Below are 23148 nucleotides of genomic sequence, written 5' to 3'. Positions count from 1 at the left end.
AAGGTTAGACATTAGGAAAAACTTCCTAACTGTAAGGGCAGTTAAGCACTGGAACAAATTACTTAGGAAGCTTGTAGAATCTCTGTCATTGGAGGTTTTTAAGAACAGAATAGACAAATAGCTGTAAGGGATGGTCTAAATCAGTGTTTCTCAACTTTTTTGATACCAGGAACTGACTTGCTGCCTTCCTAAACTCTGTCAGGGTGCCAGCCATTGAGAAACACTGGTCTAGGTGAGGGGTTCCCAAACTTGGTTCGCGGCTTGTTCAGGGTAAGCCCCTGGTGGGCCGTGAGACGCTTTGTTTACCTGAGCATCCGCAGGTACTGCTGCTCACAGCTGCTAGTGGCCGCGGTTCGCTATTCCCAGCCAATGGGAGCAGCAGGAAGCAGTGGCCTGGCCTGCGCCACTTCCCACAGCTCCCATTGGCCAGGAACTGTGAACTGCGGCCACTGGAGCTGCTAACGGCCGTACCTGCGGACGCTCAGGTAAACAAAGCGCCTCACGGCCCGCCAGGGGCTTACCCTGAACAAACCGCAAACCAAGTTTGGGAACCCCTGGTCTAGGTAATACTTAGTTCTGCCTCAACACAGGGGACTGGACTAGATGACCTATTAGGGTCCCTTCCAGTCCTACATTTCTATGATCATTTGTACCTAAGCTACCATTTTTTAGTTTTGTAATCAGTTCCTCTTTATATGTTAGGACAAGGTCTAATATATAATTCCCTCCCCCACCCCCATGTTGGCTGCACACTTTTTGAATTAGGCAACTGTCATTGATTATATTTAGAAATTCCAAGGATGTTTTAGTACCGGCAGTATGAGACTTCCAGTATATGTCACTCGAATTGTAGTCCCTCATGATCACACATCTTTTTTCCCTGTAGATAGGTGCATAAGGAAGTGGTCATCCTGTTCCTAGTGTGATTAGGTGGTGTGTAGCAGACATCAACTAGTACCCTGTCTTGTGCTTTATCCATTAGACAGTGATCCCTAACATTCAAGATCAATATCTTCTGAGTCATCAGTGACTCAGAAACAGGTAATGCCATTTTTAACATAGAGTGCCACTCCCCCTCCCCTTTTGCTCACTTGATCCTGCCTAAATAGGTTATAACCATTGATTTTAACATTCCAATTATGTGAATCATTCCATTGGGTTTCAGTAATAGCAACTAGATTGAATTTATGTTTATCAGTAAGCAATTCCAATTCTTCTTGTTTATTACCCAGGCTCTTTGATTTGGTGTAGAGGCAATTAAATAATTTCTACTCTTTAGGTCCTTTGGTTCCTGGATTAATTTTGTTCTCAACATCTCAATTTTGTGATGAGTATTCATATTGTCCCTCTTTTACCCTCCCCTTTTGCTATTAGTTTAACCCCCTCCTGACTACTCTAGACAGCCTGTTCCCAAGGAGATTAGTCTCCCTTCTACTGAGGTGGAGGCCACCTATATAGCCCCTCTCCCCATAGAGGGTAGACGAATGTTCCACAAAACCAAAGTCTACACCTCTTACCTACCTAGCAATTCACTTGCAGAATCTTCTGCCTTTTGTTTTCCTTTGCTCAAGGTGCAGGAAAGGTTTCAAAGAACATAGCTTGGACATACTTCAGAAGCATGCCAAAGAAGAAGAATTAGAGCTTCTCAAAAAAAGCTTGCAAGAATCTGTTGTCATGAATTGCTTCATCTTCCTCTGTAATGCAACCGCTACTGAGGTGAAACATGGCACTAATTTAACAGCACATGCAGCAAGACTATACAGACTACCATAGGACTGGAAAACTTTGTCTACATTAGGTTTTTTAGCAAAAGTTTTCCCTCATTGCCAACACTGCTTCAGCGCCATTAGAGGTAGTTGTTATAGGTTGCAACAGTAGGAACCCTTGTCTAGGCAAGGCTCCTGTGGCAACTAGTGTTTTTAGCTGTGTGTCACCTAAGTCTGATCATAGCAAGTCTGAATGGCATGATGATAGAATCCCAAGAGATCATTGATCAAAAATGTTTAGGACCTAAGTTCTAAGCCTAAAAAAGATGGTGCTTCCATGAGCATGATACACCTCAGCACAGTTTGGGACATTGGTTCAGTACTGACTCAGGAGAAATTACTCATAACACTTCCTTGCAGAACCTTGTTTTTTAAATTGGTAATCCAAGTACTGACCTTCCCGAGTCCTAACCAGTTTATGGGGTTGATACTCTCATCCTAAAGTGGCATGGCTCCAGACCTACAGATTTAATTTAAAAATACGTACATTTTAGAGAGGTGAGGACAGTTCTTTCAATTAAAAGTAAATGCAAGAAGACGTAAGAGATTTAAGTGAGAAAGTTAGAATAGCTGAGACATAACAGAGAGAAATTACAAAGGGAATGTCTGTAATTGACAAAGATAAGAACCTGAATAAAAATTAACTTTTGAACATGGCTCCTTCTATACTCCTTTTCATATGCACACTGTTCTTCTCTCCCTGTTCTATACTTCTCCCACCCACACCCAGCAACCCTCCAGGTTCACTCCCAGGCTCCTTCCCAGCAATTACTTTCCTCAGCTCCTCCATTACCCCTGACTCCCCCAAGCATTTGCACTGCTTTGGGGGGCAGGGGGGGAGAATACGGTCAATATGCCTAGTAAGGAATCTATTTGTCAAAAAAATATTTCCTGAATCTTTTTTGTTGTCTGTATTGTTACAGACATAATTGTTGACAGTTATTTTGAAACAATTTGGAGCAAATATCCTGGACAAACCTTATCAAATTAAATTTAAATATTTTAGGATAAACATTTGTATTTTAATACAATGGGTATGTACTATTGTGGAATTGTGAACTTCAGAAGTATTGTGAACTTCAAAAGACTATGTTGAACAATGTAGCAGACACACCTGAGCTTTTGAGCGAATACATGGGAAGTAGAACTCTTAGGAAGTAGTGGGGAGGAAGGGATTACAAACCCCTGCCTATGGACTCAGCCTTTGAAGCTTCACCATGAGCAGGGGACTACGTGTCTGAAGAGCACCTGTTCCCTGAGGAGTACTTGTGGCACCTTAGAGACGAACAAATTTATTAGAGCATAAGCTTTCGTGGGCTCTAATAAATTTGTTAGTCTCTAAGGTGCCACAAGTACTCCTGTTCTTTTTGCGGATACAGACTAACACGGCTGCTATTCTGAAACCTGTTCCCTGAGGATAGTTCAAAGACCTAAACTGGATTCTTCAGGGGCCAAACAGACAAAGAAAGGATTTTGTCTTTCACTTGGCATACCTGAGTTAAAGCAGACTCGGGGCCTTCTTTCTAATCCAGCAAACAAGCAGGACCTCCAGTCCATGAAAGGCCTAATCATTATAGGGAAGGATAGGAAGGACTTTGGCCTACTGAGGCCCCCTAAGACTGTGTTCTTTTTCAGAGCAAAGGGTATAATGAATTTTGAAACCACAGGAAAACCCCTGAGTGGGGGTTAAGGTACTTCTGCAGAGCCCATGTTGCAGTTGGGATGATCTTTGGTAAATTTATTAATATGTGTGTAGGTTCTTTTATTGTTTTAATACCTTTTCTCTGTAATACTTCTACCTTAAGAATAAACTGTGCTTGCCTAAGAAAGAGCTGTGTGTAATTTATAACTGTGGGCAATTGCACTGTTGTTAGTACCTGAAAAGAAAGCAAGGAGGCCTGCTTAGACAGACTTTTTCTGGATTAACACAGTAAAGGCAAGAAACTGGTCAGCCAAGATATACCCCAGGGAGAAGAGAGACGCAGCATCCAATCCATGATCCACAAACATAGTCTGCGGATAACAGCAGATTTGCAGGGCTCAAGATATAAAATTTGGATCCATATCCATCCATGATCCACAAACATAGTCCATGGAAATCCATATAAAGCAGATATCTTAACTGCAGCTTTGCAGGGCTCTAGTTGTGTTCCCATTTCTTTCTTAAAGAAAGTGAAGATGAATCCCTTGTCAAAGAAAACCTTACTCATTATATTGTATGTGTGAATTATAGGTCAGTTGCTTACCCATTGTTTTGGGGCAATATTTTAGATAAGTTTCAGTATGTATTCAGATAGGACTAAACCCAGAGACTGTCCCTTTCAGGGACATAAGTGATCTAATCACCACAACAGATAACACAGGCCTCTCTTTATTAGATATTTGGGAAGTTTTTAACAGGGGTGCTGGAACAATTTTTACAGTGGGGTGCTGAAAGACATTGAACCAAACGGTAAACCCTGTATATAATGGAAACCACTTCAAGCCTGGGGGTGATGCAGCATCCCCTGCACTCCTAGTTCCAGCATCTATGGTTTTTAAAACTGCAAACCATCAAATTACCCATCTGGGTGACAGGTTAAGTATAACTGGGAATCACTGAACTCGTTCTAATTGCCTCTGGCAAAATGATTCCAATAATCATGAGATGGATTTTCATCAGCAGTGATCAACCATGTGAGAGGGAGTGTGCACAGGATCTGATAGATATGGTCAGGGTTATAATTCCTACGCTGCTGAGACCAAGGTGTGTGTGTACATGTATTTATATAAAATATCTCTCCCCAGATTCCTGAGAGGGATTTGCATAGACTGTACCTGGTATGACTGAATGACATGGAAACATCTAAGACTATATCCCATACAAAAGACTGAGATGGCCAGGAGATACGTCAACAACATTTCCAATTTTTGATGGCAAAATGAGAAAATAATCAGTGATTCAAAAGCTAGACCTTGCCATTGACCAGGATGACAGAGTAAACTGGTTTTGTGCTGGAGTCTTGCCTGCGTGCCTCTCATTTCCATACCCATCACTCGAGTTAGTCCCAAAGTTACCACTGTTTGACACAAAGGTCCCTGGGGTCCCTTTCACTTTTATTGTTGAAAATGATCTGAAATTATGAAACAGAGGTTACTGGCACGTTTATCCTAAAGGAACAAACCCCGCGTTTCCTTCACAAATACATTCTGTGACCCTCATTTTGGGCCTTTGTCACACAGCACCGTTCCACATTAGGGCCATGGTGGGTTGATAGGTAGGCGCAAAAAGTGTCTGCTTAGAGCTATGGGGCGGGGAGGGGGGAGTAAATTTCCTTCCACCCCAATCTTGGGGGCAGGCAGAAAGGTTATTGTACAGCCCCTCACTGCTTCCTACCTCCCCCCCCCCCCCGCAACCTGTGGCGCTTGCGGCTGGGAGGTGAACGGCAGGAGACAGCACTAGGCTATTGCCTCCAGCTCACCGCTCCTGCCAGCTGCCCAAATTCAGTCCCACAGCACGAGCCCCGCCCAGCACAAGCTCCGCCCCCTACTCGTCACCGCCCCGTTCTCTTCAGAAGACAGCCTGGGATAGGGCAGCTCTGCGCATGCGCTTGCTACTGTCTGCGCATGCTCACTGGCGATGCGTGTCTGGCCGGGCGGCTTGTTTAGAGCCGACTGCCCTTCGACACAGCCGGGGGCTGGGGGGAAAGCGCCGCGTGGCCGTTAACGGCGGCAGGAGTGGGGACCGGCGCGGAGAGGACCTGCGTAGCACAGAGCCGCCGACAAGGTGCCTCCGCACAGCTCAAAAGGGACGGGAACCCGGGACGGGGCCGCTCTGTGTATGGTTGCCATGGAAACGGGCTGCCAGTTTCACCGCTCATCCTGGCGTCAGGGCCGCTGGAGGCTCCCGGCCCCCCTCCCCTCCCCACGCCGGGGCAGGAGCCGCTGGAGGCTCCCGGCCCCCCTTCCCTCCTCAGGCCGTGAAATGACCAGAATGCCTTTTCCCGCCTTGAGGTCCGGGATATTGTTTATTATTCTTCCCCTAGTTATGTATTTTTTATTGATATAGCCAGGTGCAAAATCTACTCCCCGTAGCTTTGCCGTGATAGGAACAGGGAAGGAAGGACACAAAGGCATGCAAACAAAAGGAAAATGGCCCATCCAAACAAAGTTTACTCGTATACAAGAGGAAGGGCAGGTAGGATTTGATCTAGAGCAAACATTTAATAAAGTTCTGTGCTGACTAGTTTACAGTGTGAACACAAAATCAGGGAGCATAAGCTTACTGTAGCATATGGTGACAGGTTTCAGAGTGGTAGACGTGTTAGTCTGTATCAGCAAAAAGAAGGAGTCCTTGTGGCACCTGCCACAAGTCTCCTCGTTCTGTAGGGTATGGGTGTTTTTTAGAAGGGATTAGATAGAGGAGCCTTTTGTGTTTAAAAGCAATCTGAAAAAATCCAACCCTCTTATTTTGCGGGTAATTTTTTAGTTTTCTCTAAAGGGTCAGGTCAGTTCTTACTCCACAGGTGCTGGTTATATCGGGGCTTAGTCTTGGTCAAAATTTCCATTGATTGTGGTAGGAGTTGTGTTGTATTAATTAAGGACTGTAGGATCAGCTCCTTTTGCTGCTGTTCATTCTGTTTTTATTGCATGAAATGGGGGGTGGGGGGGACACCCTACCATCTGTATTAACAAAATGACACAAAAATAGAAAGCTTATTTTAATGCTGTTAATATGGGCCTGGGTTGTGCTTTAAAATTACACCTTAGCAATGGACAATTTATAGTTTTGTTTTTAACCAGACTTTAAACTCAGGCAGTTTTGGTACAGACTATTTTGGAGACAATCTCTCTACTTGGAAGGAGACACAAAAGGAGCAGTTGGGAAAGAAGCATGACAACATAGGAAGCAGGAGGAAGTAAACTATATGAGAGCAGTGATGTGGGAAAAGTGAGGTTTTGCTTCAGGGCTTAGAAAGATCAAAGAAGGCATCTGCCAGTCTCTTCTGCTGTTCACTTTTACTCATAAATAGATATAAAGGGATAGAAGCTACCAGCTTGCATCTTGTGAAATGCTTAATCAAATACTGGGCAAAACATACTTTTTCTTCAATATGTTAGTGGAACAGTTCAGTGGTTCTCAACCTGCGGACCGCAGCCCAATCTGCACAGAGCTGTGGCCCATGTGACATCCTCAGGGCCATATAGGTAGTATTGGATGTGTCCCAAAATGGTAAATAGGTTGAGAACCACTCGTGGAGCAAAGGACAAATTCATGAGGCTGAAGTTGGCTGCTTATTCGTGGTACCAGCTCCTTATTCCCAGTTCCTTGTTCAAAGGCCAAAATTATTTAAAAATATATCAGTGTAGGATTAAGTTTTTAGAAATTTTATCAAATTCATTTGATTGAATGTGACAAATTTAAATGACTAATTATGTAATTGAGACAAGGTGGGTGAGGCAATATCTTTTATTGGATCAACTTCTGTTGGTGAGAGAGACAGAAATTGGTCTAATAAAAGATATTATCTCACTCTCCTTATCTCTAATATCCTGGGACCAACATAGCTATAATAATACTGCATAATTACTTAATTATGAATTAAAATAATTAAATAAGGAGCTGGCTTTTGACTGGCTGTATGTGACGAAATAAGTCTCTGTTCATGCCAAATGACAGGTCCATGTGGCCGTCTGACTATTCTGAAGGAGATGAGACAAGTAACTCCCTGACCTGAAGCTTTGTTCCGGTGAAACATGCTTGCACATGAAGCTCCCATCCCACTTCTGTACTGTAAATGGTGACTGCATAAAGAACTGGATTTTGACTGGCTCTACTTGACAAAATAAGTCTCAGGTCACCCCAAATGACATGTCCCTTCAACTATTAATCTGTTCTGAAGTAGTTGAAACATGGAACTCCTTTACTTGAAATTTTGGGCTGGTCTACACTAAAGCTGTAAGTTGACCTAAATTACGCTACTTCAGTTAGGTAACTGAAGTAGATGTAACTTAGGTCGACTTACAGCAGTGTCTACACCACGCTGTGTCAACGGGAGACACTCTCCCTCTGACTTACCTTCTGCCTCTTAAGGAGATGGAGTACAGATGTCGATGGGAGAGTGCTCTGCCATCGACTTACCTTGTCTTCACCAGACCCGCTAAATCAATACCACTGCATTGATCACAGCAGTGCTGATTTAACCGTAAGTATAGACAAGCCCTTTATCTGTATGGAAAAGCATTGCCCGTTTCACCAGCCCTCCTCCACCCACCTCCAAACACATCCACTCCTTTTAGCAGGGTTAAAGGAGCAGCAAACAGATGTTTCAGAGGGTGAAAGCTGTGGAACCTATGCTTGCAGGTCCAGGGATTTGGTGAGTGTTGTGTTTGTTCCATCTATTGTCTTTGTTCTCTATGAGGGTGGTGTGACTGAGTTGTGGGCTCCAGAACTGGCCAGGTGAGGCAGGTCTGTTTGTGTTTCAGTGTGGGCCTTGTCACTGAGACCCTTGTGTCTTTGAACGAAACCTGTATTTGATGTTTCTAAGGTGGTTATTCCCTCCTTGTTTGCAAGGGAGGAAGCTGAGCATTGAGGCTAGTGTGTAGGTCAGTTGTCAGATGAACAGAAGTGGCAAATGGGATGAGTTTCAGTGGCAGTTTAGAGAGGAAGCATGATTCTTGTTTTAGGTATGACTCTGCTCCAGGTAGCAGATCTGGATGATCCTGTGACCTTCCTTGGATGTGCTATGTTGTCCTTTCTGCTGGAAGACAGTAGATTTCTGGTGCATGAAAGGCAAGCTGGTGGCCGTACTGGGAGGAGAAGATATGTGGTCTGAAAGCATAAATTGCAACACTGCGGCACCTGAGAAAATGAACATTTCTTGGACAACAGAATTTTGGAAATCATTGTCACAGATGCCACATGGGGAAGGATCAGTGTTAAGGGAATTAAAGAGAGTAGAAATGAAAGGAATGAGCAGGTGATTTGTGACCAAGAAGGAAATAAGAACCGGAAGGCATTCAACTCCACTAGGAGTATCAAACTCAGCAAGCCAACTACAAAAGAAACTGTCTCTGGAGGAATGGAACAGAAAACTACTGGGGACACATCTGATGGGTGTTCTTGTGGTATGAAATAAGCAGCAACCAAGAGAGATTCATCATTAGGATGGTTGAAGAACTTCTCTTGGGACAATAGGACGGTGTACTGTCTTCTTGGAGAGAAGTTACAAGATGTAATTGCAGGATTAAACAGGATTATGAAGTTACCTGGCAAGTCTCCACTGATGATAATACTCCTTGGAACTAATGAGACAGTGCCACATGCAACTACACAGATTATGAAAAATCTCAGGCATATTGGAAGGAAGTGGAAGAAAAGGAAAGCCCAGTTGATCTTTTTGGAGATTTTTACCAGTCCATTGAATGAGAAGGTGATCTTTTGGCCGCATGACTGGTGTGAGGCTGAAGGTTTTGGTTTTGTGTAACATTGGGCCCCATTGCAGTGGGAGAGGGGCCTACATCTCACACGTAGAGGGCTAACCTTCTCAGTTAGAGACTAGCTATTTATTATGGGTAGGATGGCGTTAACACAAAGGAGGGTGCTGAAGAGGCAAATGTGATATAAAACTCACACTCAAGATGTTATGAACAAATTTTAACTAATGTGACGACAAATGTGAAGAAAAGACACTTTTCAGTTGCTTGTATACTTATGCTTGAAGTCTGGGTAGCAAGTAAGAGCAATTAGAAATTCTCATTAATGGGGAAAAATATATAACTGGCATTACTGAAACCTGAAATTAAATGCCTCTTCCCCAGAAAAATCCTTCATCTGCCCTCTCTGTAACACTTTTCCATGTAACTCCAATATAGCACTAACTTTTAAAACATTACTTCTACTGAACTAATCAGTATTTGAAACAATCAAAATCATTTGCCTGAACCAGGGAGTTCATTAAAGCAACGTTGTTGTCATTTTAGATACAAAGTTGTTGGAGATAATGTGCAACGTTGGAAATCATTTTGTATGTTTCCACAGACTTGGTCAGACTTATGGCTGGCATTTCTGTGGTGGAATTTTGGAATTAAAAGGAAAAGGGGGTGGAGATAGAGTTCTCTAAATTCCATTAAAGTGTACCAAGCCACATTAGTGTTGCCATGAGGCACGTACAGCTGCAAAGACACTAGCTGGTTCAACTAATTTTAGTATAGAGGAATAGGTTAGTATTTCTTTTAAGTAGTTTGTGGGCATTCTCTAGTGATGGTCACTGTTTTCTATATTTTAGAAGCCATTAGAAACCACTCAGAGCAGCAGTGTGCATTAAGCTAGACTTTGTATGTTTGTATATAGTTAACAAACATGTTTATTTGGGACCCAACTATGCCCAACCACTGTCTTCATTTTATTTTTGTTGTGTAAAGAGCAAAACACACAACTTTAAATACAAATGTCTGTATATCTAACACAAACAAACTTCAATAAATTTAGCCATTTTCCTGTTCTTAATTCAGCTAACAAAGCAAAATTCCTGTAGACTTCATCTGTAGCTATCATATCTGTGAAAACATTACAGTTGCATTTGCAAGTTGATTGAATATTTCTTTTTTTAAATTTTTGTGTGCGTATTGCATGTTAACTAACAATGCAAACAAACAATAAAACTAGGGGTAATATGTTTGTCAGACCAGAAATAAAGGTTCAGCGCGGAGAGTGGCATATCCTCATCTCTCCATAATGTAAAACCATCATGGGGACGTGTAACTTGGAGTGACCCAGTATGTATTTTGTCTCATACAACCATTCAAAACCCAGCTCCTTTTCAAGCCCTATGCACAATGTGGGATGGTGGTATGATGTTGCAATATATTGTTCAGGAACAGATTCTGATCAGGGAGTGACTTGTCCCAGGTCCTTCAGAACAGTCTGGTGGGTCACAGGGACATGTCAGTTGGGTTGATCCAAGCATCATGTACAGTCATAACTCAGCTCCTTATCTAATAAATAAGTAATTTAATTTTTATCACATTAAATCACATTAATTTGATGAAATGTCAAAAAAAATCTTAAAATATATTAATGTAAAATAATTTTGGCCTTTGAATAAGGAACTGGGAACCGTGAGTAAGGCACTGGTACCACGAATAAGGAACCAACTTCAGCCTCATGCAGAATTCTGACTTGGATGAGGATGGTTAACCTGGTGAAAAATGATGTCTACAAAGATCTGAACTGGGATATTGACTAACTCTTTAGACTTGGCGATTTTTGGAAGCTAGTCTGTTGCCGTTCAGTGGCTCTGTCAGGGTACACATGTGGGATCATTCTCTGACTGGCACTTTTAGTTCATAATTCATTGTGTAATATTTGAATGTTTGTTCTTACAAAAGTTAGTTTTTTGCTGCTTTTCCTTGGCTCTGGTTACAGTTGACGTTTTCAGGTGAGCACCTCTTCTAGCTTGTTACAATAGAGAACTTGATAAGACTGATAGAAAACAAGCAATATAAGTTAAGTATATGATCAAGAAAGTCTTCTCTTTACGTGCTCTTTATCTAGTTCCTGCTGTGGTAGCATCACTGTGGTGTTCACTGAATCATTAGCTTTTGGGTGTTGAAATAGTGTTATTTGATGACATTTTCTAGGGTGTCTGGAAACTATTACGTGTGACTCTGAAAGCATTGCATCCTCTAAGTGTGGTGTTTTTGTTTTGTTTGTGTGGGGTTTTGTTTTTAAACTCACTCTGAGCTGGACTGTATACATTTGCAGTACACCTCTACCCCGATATAACGCTACCCGATATAACACGAATTCTGATCTAACGCGGTAAAGCAGTGCTCGGGGGGGGGCGGGACTGCGCACTCCGGCGGATCAAAGCAAGTTCAATATAACGCGGTTTCACCTATAATGCGGTAAGATTTTTTGGCTCCCGAGGACAGCGTTATATTGAGGTAAAGGGTGTATTTTTCCATAGGATTGAAAAATGAAGAGGGGAGAACAATATTATTTGAACTCCAATGGTAAAAGGAGATTTCTAGAGGTATCTGAGAATATTTTCCCCACCCTCATCCTGGTCTCAGATTTTGTTCTTTTTAAATCCTATTTTAACTGCATGTGGATAACTGAATTATTTATTAATGTCTTAATTATTAATCACTTGCAAGTAGTGTTGTATTTTGTGCCTCCTATACACAGTGCTTCCTGTAAAATATTTTGTAGAAGAATGCATTCTTCAAAGAATAAAAATGTAGAAAAGCCAGAACCATTTTATAGACCTTCAGCACCTAAGCAGAAGACCAGTGCTGAGATAATAAATGAAGCACGAAATGCACTAAGGACTTTAAGAACTCGGAGGCCATTTACACCTAGAGAGGACCAAAGGAAACTTTTTGGATCTGCTTCTTCACGAACACCAGAAAATAGACCACCTTCCACTTTTAGGTACAGAGACTAAGATTCTTTTTATTATATTTTAGCAGCAAGAGGTTTGATTGTTGTTGTTTTTTGTGGTCCTTTTTTCCTGTGTTAGGATGTAATTAGTAGTATAGACTTTCTCATCTTTTAATGATGCTCACTGGTATTGTTAAACTCTGTGTCCTAGAAGTTCCTGTGACTTGAAACTAACTGTGGCAGTCATTACACCAAATTTGTGTGTAGCGTATGGTGTAAGAGAAGGTTTTGTATCTCACTGTTTCCATAAAATTTCTGTTTCTAAAGCCTTTAAAAAAATTTTTATTTCAGAAAAGGCCTCCTTGAGTTCCAAATGTTTAAACAGGTTTAAGATTATTTTTCTTATGGAATAACTAGTTATCTTCTCCTCTGGTGGGAGAGGCTTGTGGCTTAGCATAGTTCACAGAGGGCAAGATCTCTTTGTTCTGTGACAGTGGCATGAACCAACTGCAGGGATGGTTCCTGCCTTCTCTGGTGTCCCTCTATCCAGCAGCATGGCTTCTGCAGGAGCTGCACTGCCATTGCCTGCATCCACCCCTTATGACTGCTCAGAAGCAGCTGTAGCAAGGACTTACAGTGAGATATACATCTTCAAGCAGCTTCAATTCCTTTTCCAGTATCTGTCCACGCAATAAGTAGAAGAGGGTCAGTATGCAGGCAGTCCTCTGCTTTCTTCCCCACGCCCACTGAGCTATATTCTACTTGACACCTCAGTTGAAGAGCATCTGTAGGACTATGGGGAAAGAAGAACAGTATTGCAGATGAGATACTCCCACTTGTTTACGAGCAGCGGGGGAGAAGATCCTTTGTGGGGAAACAAAATGAGGTCTGGGTTAATATTCTGTTTGTTCTTTATGCAAGTCTCCATGCTTCCAGTTTTGAATCAGGCGAATCAAGATCGGTGTCTGGTACACGTCTCAGCCCACTGGACCATGTAAGTGCTTATTAAAAAGAATGTTATGTAATGCTGAAATAAAGTATTGTGAATGGTACCAACCCACTGTAGTGATATAAAAGGATTATGTGAAAACTGGTTAAATGGATGTTTTGCGTGATTTATTAGAATCGGGGGGGATGAGAAATTAGAATTGATTTATTGAATTTTTTCCCCCAGAAATGAGAGTGCAAGTTCTTTTTACGATGCTTGTAGCTGTGTTGGTCCTAGAATATTAGAGAGAAATGGTAGGTGAAGTAATACCTTTTATTGGACAACTGTTTTTGAAAGCTTGTCTCTTTCACCAAGTTTCTTTCACCAACAGAGAAGTTGGTTCAGTAAAAGATATTGCCTCACCCACTTTGTCTCTCTAACAGTATTTTAGGTATTTAAGTATTCCTGTGTAGCATTCTAACCCCAAATACAACAGCATTGCATTAATGCTTAAGAACCAGAAGTCGAAAATTGACTCAGTCTGTTTTCATATTTAAGGTAAGTGAAGTGCAAAACACTAACAAGTAGCACTGGCATTGAAAAGGAAATTAGGAATTGCTGATCTGCAACTTGCAATTGAAAAGTGTGGCTGAGTTATTTATAATGTTTGGTAGTTCTAGTCAATTCAAATGGGAAATTTAAAATTGGGATAGTTTATATATGTTGATGTCTTCTATTGAGAAAATGCTGAATTATTTTATAGATGTACTAGTTTTGTAGTTGAGATTAGTCTTTAATATGTGACTAGGTCATGGACACTTTAAAATATTAAGTTGTCTAATGAGGTAGTACAGTGCACACTAAATCAGTAACATCAGTGGTACAGTACAAGCATCCTTCACTAATTCATTGCAGTCATATTTCTGTTCATAATAGCAGCTCACACAATATTGAGTGGTTTGGGAAATTTTAAAGAGTCCATTTCCAATTTCATAACATTGCAATTATTTTGATATATCAAAGAAAAATATTTATATGAATGAAACATCTTTGTTTAGTTATCTTTAAAATGGGGTTTAGACTGTGGGGTTTTAGGCATTTTTATACAATTATTGTAATTACTATATTAGTATGATCTACTTAGGTACTTACAATCTTTGTGGTATTTTAGCTCTGTAGTATTGTGAGAGTCTCCTAAGTGTTCTATAGGTAGAAAGAATAACAAGCTTTCTCTTCCTAGTCTGTGTAACACTAAAAACTCCTCATTGCCAGCTGGCAGAGGGCTCACTGTACTGTAACTCAAATCATGGCCTGACAAACTCATCACTCCCAACACACCATTGTCATAATATGTATCTAACAGGTGTCATGAAAGGTATCATTGTGTGATGTATGTACAGGTTGTGTACAGAGAGTTGTGTTTGTGCTGGATTAATAGGGTGACCAGATGTCCTGATTTTATAGGGACAGTCCTGATATTCAGGGCTTTTTCTTATACAGGCGCCTATTACCCCCACCCTCTGTCCCGATTTTTTCACATATGGTATCTGGTCACCCTAGCTGGAAATATGTTCTTAAAATGTCTTTGGGAGGCAGTGCATAAACTTAGCCTGCCATAGACAAAGGACTTTGTGTTTTCCCCGGTTTGATTATTGGCAGAGGACATTAAAAGAATATTTACATATATGGTAAAGAAAGCTAACAAGCAGCAGCTTAGGCCATAGCTACACTTGCAGATGTAGAGCACTTTGGGTTAAACCAGCCTTCGGAGAGCGTACCAGGGAAAGCGCTCCAATCTGTTCACACTGACAGCTGCAAGCGCACTGGCGTGGCCACATTCACGGCACTTGAAGTGGCATTTGGAGCGGTGCATTATGGGCAGCTATCCCACAGAGCACCTCTTCCCATTCTGGCGCTGTGGCTTGTGGGAAGGGGGCGTGGGTGCGGGGCATTCTGGATCCTGTCCCAACGCTCCGTGATGCATCGCTTCCCATCCCAGCAATCCCTGTGTTTCCGTCCACATTTGGCGCTATCTTTCAACGGTTTCTGTGCAGAGCGCGCTTTGTCTTCCCTTTCAGTCTGTGGGAATGGAGCCCGAACTGCTGCGGAACATGCTGACGAGTCTCGCCAGCACGTCTTGTTTGGCAGTCGAGTTACTGCTTAAGATCCAAAGTGACAGTGAGGAATCTGAAGATGATATCTAGTCGCGTAACGCATACGACACGAAATTGCTTGTCTCATTCACAGACATGCTCTCCACCGTGGAATGCTGCTTTTGGACTCAGGAAACAAGCACTGAGTGGTGGGATCACATCGTCCTGCAAGTCTGGGATGATGAGCAGTGACTGCAGAACTTTTGGATGAGAAAAGCCACTTTCATGGGACTGTGTGCTGAGCTCGCCCCCACCCTGCGGCGTAAGGACACGAGATTGAGAGCTGCCCTGCTGGTGGAGAAGCGGGTGGCTATTGCAGTCTGGAAGCTGGCAACGCCAGACAGCTACCGATCGGTCGCTAACCAGTTTGGAGTGGGGAGGTCGACAGTTGGAATTGTGTTGATGCAAGTTTGCAGGGCTATTAATCGCATCCTGCTCAGAAGAACCGTGACTCTGGGTAACGTGCATGACATTGTGGCTGGCTTTGAACAAATGGGTTTCCCTAACTGCGGAGGGGCGATAGATGGGACGCATATTCCTATTCTGGCACCAGCCCACCTAGCCTCCAAGTATGTTAACCGAAAGGGGTATTTCTCCATGGTTCTCCAGGCGCTTGTGGATCACCATGGTCATTTCATTGACATTAACGCAGGCTGGCCTGGAAGGGTGCATGACGCACGCATCTTTCGGAACACAGGCCTGTTCAAGAAGCTGCAAGCCGGGACTCTTTTTTCCCAGACCAGAGGATCACCATAGGGGAAGTCGAAATGCCCATTGTGATCCTTGGAGACCCCGCTTACCTTTTAATGCTATGTCTCATGAAACCCTGCACAGAGTGCCTGGACAGCAGCCAGGAATGGTTCAACTACAGGCTGAGCCGGTGCTGAATGACTGTGGAGTGTGCTTTTGGCCGTTTGAAGGGCCGCTGGCGCTCTCTTTATGGGAAAATGGACTTGGTCGAAGACAGCATCCCCGCGGTTATAGCCGCGTGCTGTACCCTCCATAATATTTGGGAAGGGTGAAAGCTTCACTCAGGCATGGGCCTCGGAGGTTCAACACCTGTGGAGGCTGAATTTGAACAGCCAGAGAGCAGGGCTATTAGAGGGGCCCAGCGTGGGGCTGCAAGGATTAGGGATGCCTTGTGGGAGCAATTTGAGGCTGAAAGCCACCAGTAATAACTCCCATGCAGAGCACCAGACAAGTGCAGTGGCTGTGTTTGGTACACTGACTTGCAGTGCTTGTTGCTTTCCTGGGCTAAGGTATATTTTGCTTTATGCACTAATAAAGTATGTTTTCAAAGTAAAAAACTCTATTTATTGAAAAGAAAATTTATTTATTGGGGGGAAAAAAACCCCAAAACCACAGAAATACCAAAAGGGCAAGGGGGTGGGGTGGGGACCAGTTCACTCATAGGCTTGAGTATGTCCTGATTTCATACTCTCGAATCCTGTCTGGAGTGCTGTGCACTGAGTGCTGCACTTCAGGATGGCTATAAGGCATGTTGAGGGGGGTTGAGTGCAGTGGATAAGAGTCGTAGTTTTCGTGGGTGGGTGGTGAAGCTACGGGTGTAGGAGGCAGCAGGGGGTGGTAAGAACCCGGATGTTGGGGAAAGTGGGTTGGAGGGGACATGGGCACAAGGGGAAGAGTTTTGGGACAAGGGCTGCAGGGGGTGAGGGCGGTGAGCGCGGTAGAGTTCCGCCTGCATGGCAACGAGTGCCTGGATAGAGTCCTCTTGGAGCTCCATTATGCTAATCAGCCGTTCCATGCTTTGCTGCGGTGCGGTGCGTTTTCCTGGCGGATCCTCCTTTCACTTTCCCTCCACTTCTGTGCCTTTCGATTCTCATTTACAGGCTGCTGCATGACTTCATGCAGCATGTCTTCTTTGCTTTTATGCAGCCTCTTCCTGAGTCTTCTCAGTCTGTCGGCTGGTGATAAGAATGACGGCTGAGATCTCAAGGTTGCACCTATACAGGCAAAATATAACACTTAACAGAGGCAGCATTGTACACACCAGACAGAGCAATGATTCCCCCGCACTTAAGGACGGCAATCACAAAAAACCCTACTTTGCCTGTCCCAAAGCAAGTGCACATAACCCACGGGAGCCCCAGAAATGGTGAGTAAGTACAGGGTACATGGGGACTGATTGTTCCATGGCTGTACTGTCCTCTGGGTTTCTGTGCCTTGGGGAGAGCTAACAGCTGCAGGGGGCACCTACACTGAACACTGTCCCAACATTCTCCACAGGAGTTCGTCCTGGAAGATATCTCGCTGCTGAGGGTGACCAGGGAAGCAAGGGAGGGTCTTCTCCTACAATGCGGCTTCCGCCCTGGCCCATACACGGCTTGCCTGTGTGCAGTAATGGTCCCGTACCCCCTCCTTGCCCAAAGAGCCCGTACCTAAAAACTTCCTTCCCGAAAAGAAAGCTGCTTACCAGGAGCCTCCACTGTTGTTTGTCCTTCCCCAGCACCGGCCGCCGCGACTGGCTGCCTTCCTCCTGGCTCGAGAAGACCTCCTGGCTGCATGCATCTAGGGATTCCGGGGTGTCTCCCCTCGCCTCAGCACCATCGCTTGCGCTTTCCTCCTCCTCCTCCTCCTCCCCCCCCCGCCTTGCTGTGCTGGGCTTGGAAGTGTCCATGGTGGTCGTTGCAGTGGAGGTGGGATCGTCCCCAAGTATCGCGTCCAGCTCTTTGTAGCATTTGCAGGTCGCGGGGCAGCACCGGAGCGGCCGTTTGCCTCGTGGGCTTTGCGGTAGGCATTCCGCAGCTCCTTTACTTTAACCCGACACTGCACTGCATCCCGGTCATGGCCCCTGTCCATCATGGCCCTTGATATGTGCCCGAAGGTATTGTAATTCCTACGTCTGGAGCGCAGCTGGGACTGCACAGCTTCCTCCCCCCAATCACTGATGAGGTCCAGCACCTCGCCATTGCTCCATACGGGGGATGGGAAATTTAAAGGGCAGGTCTGATGCTTGGTCACCTGAGGACAGGGTAGCAGAATTCAAAAGTGATGACCAGAGTGGCTAGAACAGGCATTGTGGGACACTTCCGGAGGCCAATCAGAGTGCATTAGGTGTCCACACTGGCGCTGCAGCGCTCCAGCGAGAGCGCAACAAGCGCTATTCCTCTCAGGGAGGTGGAGTACCAGCCGCGGAGTCAGAGTGCTCTACGTGCCTTGCCACTGTGGACGGGGAGTGAGGTAGAGTGCTCTTGGCGGCTTTATTGCGCTATAACGCGCAAGTGTAGCCAAGGCCTTAGTGAGCATATTGGAGGACAGTCTGCACCCCAGGAAGCCTTCCTGGCTCTTGAGACCGAGATAATGGACTTTAGTTAATATAAAGGGTTAATATAGTTATTGATCACTTAGGGAACAAAGGGAGCAGCACTCTTTGATTCTGTAAACATTGGGTCCCCTGGCCTGGAGGTGGGAGGTGATGGTAACTTGATGTAAATAAGAAAACTGCTTAGGCAAAAATTGAAACTTGCTATGATTAAGTTTTAGTCACTGGAAAGTGTATTCTATTTTGGTTTGTTTGTAAACCATACCTGTCTCTTCTTCTCTTGCTTAGTAGCACTTAAACCTCTGTTCTTTGTTAATAAACTTATTCTTGTTTTTATTACAAAACCATCTTAGTGCTGTGTATTGAAGTGAAGTGTGAGTCATCAGCTAACCCAGTGGTTTTCAACCTGCAGCTCAATCAGCACAGAGCTGCGGCCCACAATGGTAAATAGGTTAGCTCAGTGGTTCTGAACCTAATAGGCTAGGGATGGGCAAACTACGGCCCTTCGGCCACATCCGGCCCTTCAGACATTTTAATCCGGCTCTCGCCGGGGAGCGGGGTTGGGAGCTTTTCCTGCTCTGCGCGTGCTGTGGCTCCACATGGCTCCTGGAAGCAGTGGCATGTCCCCTCTCTGGCTCCTACGCGTAGGGGCAGCCAGGGGGCGCGCCACACACTGCCCCTGCCCCAAGTGCTGCCCACGTAGCTCCCATTGGCTGGGAACTCTGGCCAATGGGAGCTGCCGGGATGGCGCCTGCGGACAGGGCAGTGCACAGAGCTGCCTGGCTGCGCCTCCACAAGGAGCTGGAGGGGGGATATGCCGCTGCTTCTGGGAGCTGCTTGAGGTAAGCGCCACCCAGAGCCTGCACCCCTGACCCCCCCGCCCCCCCGCACCACTGCCCTAGCCCTGATCCCCCTCCTGCCCTCTGATCCCCTCGGTCCCAGCCCAGAGCACCGTCCTGCACCCTCAACCCCTCATCCCCAGCCCCACCCCAAAGCCTGCACCCCCAGCTGGAGCCCTCACCCCCCCTCCCACACGCACGCACCCCTACCCCAGTCCAGAGCCCCCTCCCACACCCTGAACTCCTCGTTTCTGGCCCCACCCCAGAGCCCTCACCCCTTCCTGCACCCCAACCCCCAATTTCGTGAGCATTCATGGCCCGCCATACAATTTCCATACTCAGATGTGGCCCTCAGACCAAAAAGTTTGCCCACCCCTGTAATAGGCTGATATGTACTTTGCCTCTTCGGAGGCCGCAAACTTTATTTCTGTGAGTGTCCAGTGAGAGGGACTGGACATTGCAGAAGGATGTCTCTTGGGAACTGGGGTTCACTGATTCTTACCTTGCAGGTAAGGTTTAGACTAGTAGAGTCTTGAAGTTTCCAGGCAAGGCAGACAGACTGGTAGATTAGGGAGCTGACACACAGCTTAGCAGCAGCAAAGCTCTCTTGCTAAGGCAGAGGGCTAACACTGTGGCTTACAGTTCTGGGTGTCCAGTGCCAGATGCCACAGCCTGTAGAAGCAATAATTTGATTAGTTTATAGTGGGGTCTTTTGGTGGGTTTGTGGGGTAGTGAAAATAAGTTACTGAGGAAAGCCAAGTCAAAGCAATGAGTTTTGCATTTAGTTTTAAAAGTTATGAGGTGTGTGTGGTTGTCATTATCTCTTGTGAGAGTGGGTTCCATAGTCTAGGTCCAGATCCTGTGAAATTTGCCTCTGTTGGTGGAAATTTAATTGTTCCAGTGGAATGTAGCTGTTGTTGGAGGTCCTGGTTATTAAGGTAGTGGGGACAATCTTTTGGGTAGCTAGAGTCAATCCCATGGAGAGCTTTGAAGAGTAGAAGAGTTGTTCAGCTGGACTCTATATTTTATGGAGAGTTAGTGCAGAAAGCAGAGCCCTGAGAGTGATGAATTCATGGACATCTGAGTTGCTAAGCACATGGAATGCTATGTTGTACCAGATGGAGCTTTTAGAGGGTCTGTAGTTTCATCCAATATATGGAGTTGCAGTAGCCTAGAGTTCATGGATGTGTGGATCCATGTGCCCAGGACAGTGTGTAATAAGAATTGGCATATCTACTATTAATAGTATTCAAATGGGTACTTTTAATTTTCTACAAATTAAGCCAACTTCCAAAGAAGTAGCACTGCAAATAACAGGCCTTCTTTGAGATGTGCATACTTGGTACCTTTCAGGATTGGGCACAACATTTTGTGATGGAGCACATGGTTAATGTAGATGGTTTATTTAAGGGAAATAAATATTATTTAGATTTAATAAATTCATTTCTAAATTAAAGCTAGCTTATGGCTAATTCTTTTAGCACTTGGGTTTTCTCTTGGGACTGGTTTTAGACATGCTTTCCTCAGTGCCTATTTTTGTTGGCTCTCTGTGGTCAAACTGACATATTTGGTCTAACTTGTTTTGTTGCATGGAATGTTTATGATTTTTGTTAAAGAAAACTAGATTTTTCTGGTTGCTATTGTTTAATTCTCACCTAAATTAGTCAGAAGTTGGAAGAAAATTTATGGTGAATGTTACAAAGTTTTATTTTGCTAATTTTAGGTTATATGGAAATACAAATGGGATACAAGTTTGTAAAAACTGATCTTCATCTTTCTTTGTAATAGAAGCCAAAACTACTTTCATCGCCTATAAAAGATGAAGATTCTTCCATTTCCTTCCCGAAGCCTCCAGTGGACCCAATGGAGGTTAAGAAAGTCAGCAGTGCCCGGGCTCGCTTATGTAGAACAGCTTCTCAGGGAAATCTCCTTCCAGATAAAATATTTCTTCCTGATGAGAGTAAGAGCATTTCAATATAATTCAAGTATTTGAATCTAGAACCATGTGATGTTTTAGAGTAAAAATTCCAAAGTACCTAAGTCCCATTTTAAAATGTAACTTAGGTGCCTAAATCCCCATTGACTTTCATTTTTGAAAACAGGACTTAAGCTCCTAAATCACTAGGCTCCCATGTGTCTGTTGCTTAAAAAAGGCAATTTGAGTGGAAGTCCTCATGAGATTATAGATTTCATGAGTCTAAGGAAAGGAAAAAGTGGTGGCAGCAGAATAAGGACAGTGCACTTCAAAAAGGCAGATTCTAACAAACTCATTTAACTGGTAGGTAAGGTCCCATGGAAAGAAAATCCAAAGGAATTCAGGAGAACTGGCAGTTTCTCAAAGAGTTTGCTGTTGTATCTTTAATATTGTCTATCCCAATGTGAAGGAAAGATGGGAAGGATAGTAAGAGGCCAGTAATGCTCCATCGGGAGCTCTTTAATGACCTGAAAATAAAAAAAAGAATTCTACAAAAGTGGAAATATGGGCATATTCTAAGGAGAAGTTCAAAAGAATAGCACAAGCATGTAGGGACAAAATCAGAAAGGCTAAGGCACAAAATGAATTACACCTAGCAAGGGACGTAAATGGCAATAAGAAGAGGTTTATTAAATACATTAGGAGTAAGAAAAAGATGAAGGAAAGTGTAGGTCCTCTACTTAGGGGGGAAGGAGAGCTAATAGGATATGTCATCGAGAAGGCTCAGGTGTTGAATGCTTATTTTGCTTTAGTCTTCACTGAAGACGTTAATTGTGATCAAATACTTAACACAATGAATATTAAGAACAAGGGAGAAGGAACACAACATGCTAAAGAATTTTTAGATAAGTAAGATGTATTCAAGTCAGCAGGGCCTGATGAAAATTGTGCTAGGTTACTTAAGGAACTAGTTGAAGCAATCTTAGAATGGTTAGCAATTATCTTTGAGAACTCTTGGAGGACCTCGGTCCGCGCTGCTTCCAGCGGCTCCCATTGGCCTGGAGCAGCGAACCGCGGCCACTGGGAGCCGCAATCGGCCGAACCTGCGGACGCGGCAGGTAAACAAACTGGCCTAGCCTGCCAGGGGCTTTCCCTGCACAAGTGGCGGAACAAGTTTGGGAACCACTGTCCTAGAGGACCGAAGAAGGGCAAACATAGTGCCTATCTTTAAAAAAAGGAGCAAAGAGGACCCAGGGAATTATAGACCAGTCAGCCAAACTTAGATGCCTAGAAAGATATAGGAAAAGACTGTTTAATAATCTGTTTATAAACATCTAGAGAATAATAGGATAAGTAATAGCCAACATGGATCTTGTTGGCACAATTAGCTCTTGACAATCTAATTTCCTACTTTTACAGGGTTACTGGCCTAGTAAATGGGGGTGATCTCTAGATTTTTAGTAAGGCTTTTGACACAATTCCACATGACAGTCTCATAAGCAAACCTGGGAAATGTGATCTAGCTGAAATTACTGTAAGGTGGGGTGTGCAACTGGTTGAAAGACTGCTAAAAGAGTAGTCATCAATGGTTCGCTCTCAGACTGGGAGGATAGATCTAGTTTAGTCTAACAGGGGTCTGTCCTGGGTCCGTAACTATTGAGTATTTTTGTTAATGACTTGGATAATAGTGTGGAATGAATGCTTACAAAATTTGCATATGACACCAAGCTGAGAGGTGTTGCTAGCACTTTGGAGGACAGGATTAGAATTCAAAACAACTTTGACAAATTGGAGAATAAGTCTGAAATCAACAAGCTAAATTCAGTAAAGATAAGTGCAAAGTATCTCACTTAGGAAATGAAAATAAAATGCACAGCTACAAAATGGGGACTAGTGGC

The 23148-nt window shown here is 43.9% G+C and overlaps 1 protein-coding gene across 1 annotated transcript in view; it reads left to right on the top strand.

The window, feature by feature from the left end:
- Positions 1-11965: 11965 nt before the first annotated feature.
- Positions 11966-23148, top strand: part of ARMC2 (armadillo repeat containing 2) — a 102761-nt gene continuing 91578 nt past the window's right edge. The window contains exons 1-3 of the mRNA XM_026653745.2: positions 11966-12183; positions 13054-13126; positions 21124-21295. Of these exons, the coding sequence (XP_026509530.1) occupies positions 11966-12183; positions 13054-13126; positions 21124-21295 (463 nt within the window). The remainder of the gene's footprint in view (positions 12184-13053; positions 13127-21123; positions 21296-23148) is intronic.

The sequence above is a fragment of the Terrapene carolina genome, unplaced genomic scaffold, assembly GCF_002925995.2.
Source record: "Terrapene carolina triunguis isolate 2854851 unplaced genomic scaffold, T_m_triunguis-2.0 Scaffold42, whole genome shotgun sequence".
Taxonomy (NCBI): domain Eukaryota; kingdom Metazoa; phylum Chordata; order Testudines; family Emydidae; genus Terrapene; species Terrapene triunguis.
The sequence above is the reverse complement of the archived record's forward strand: the minus strand, read 5'-3'. Positions and strand labels throughout refer to the sequence as shown.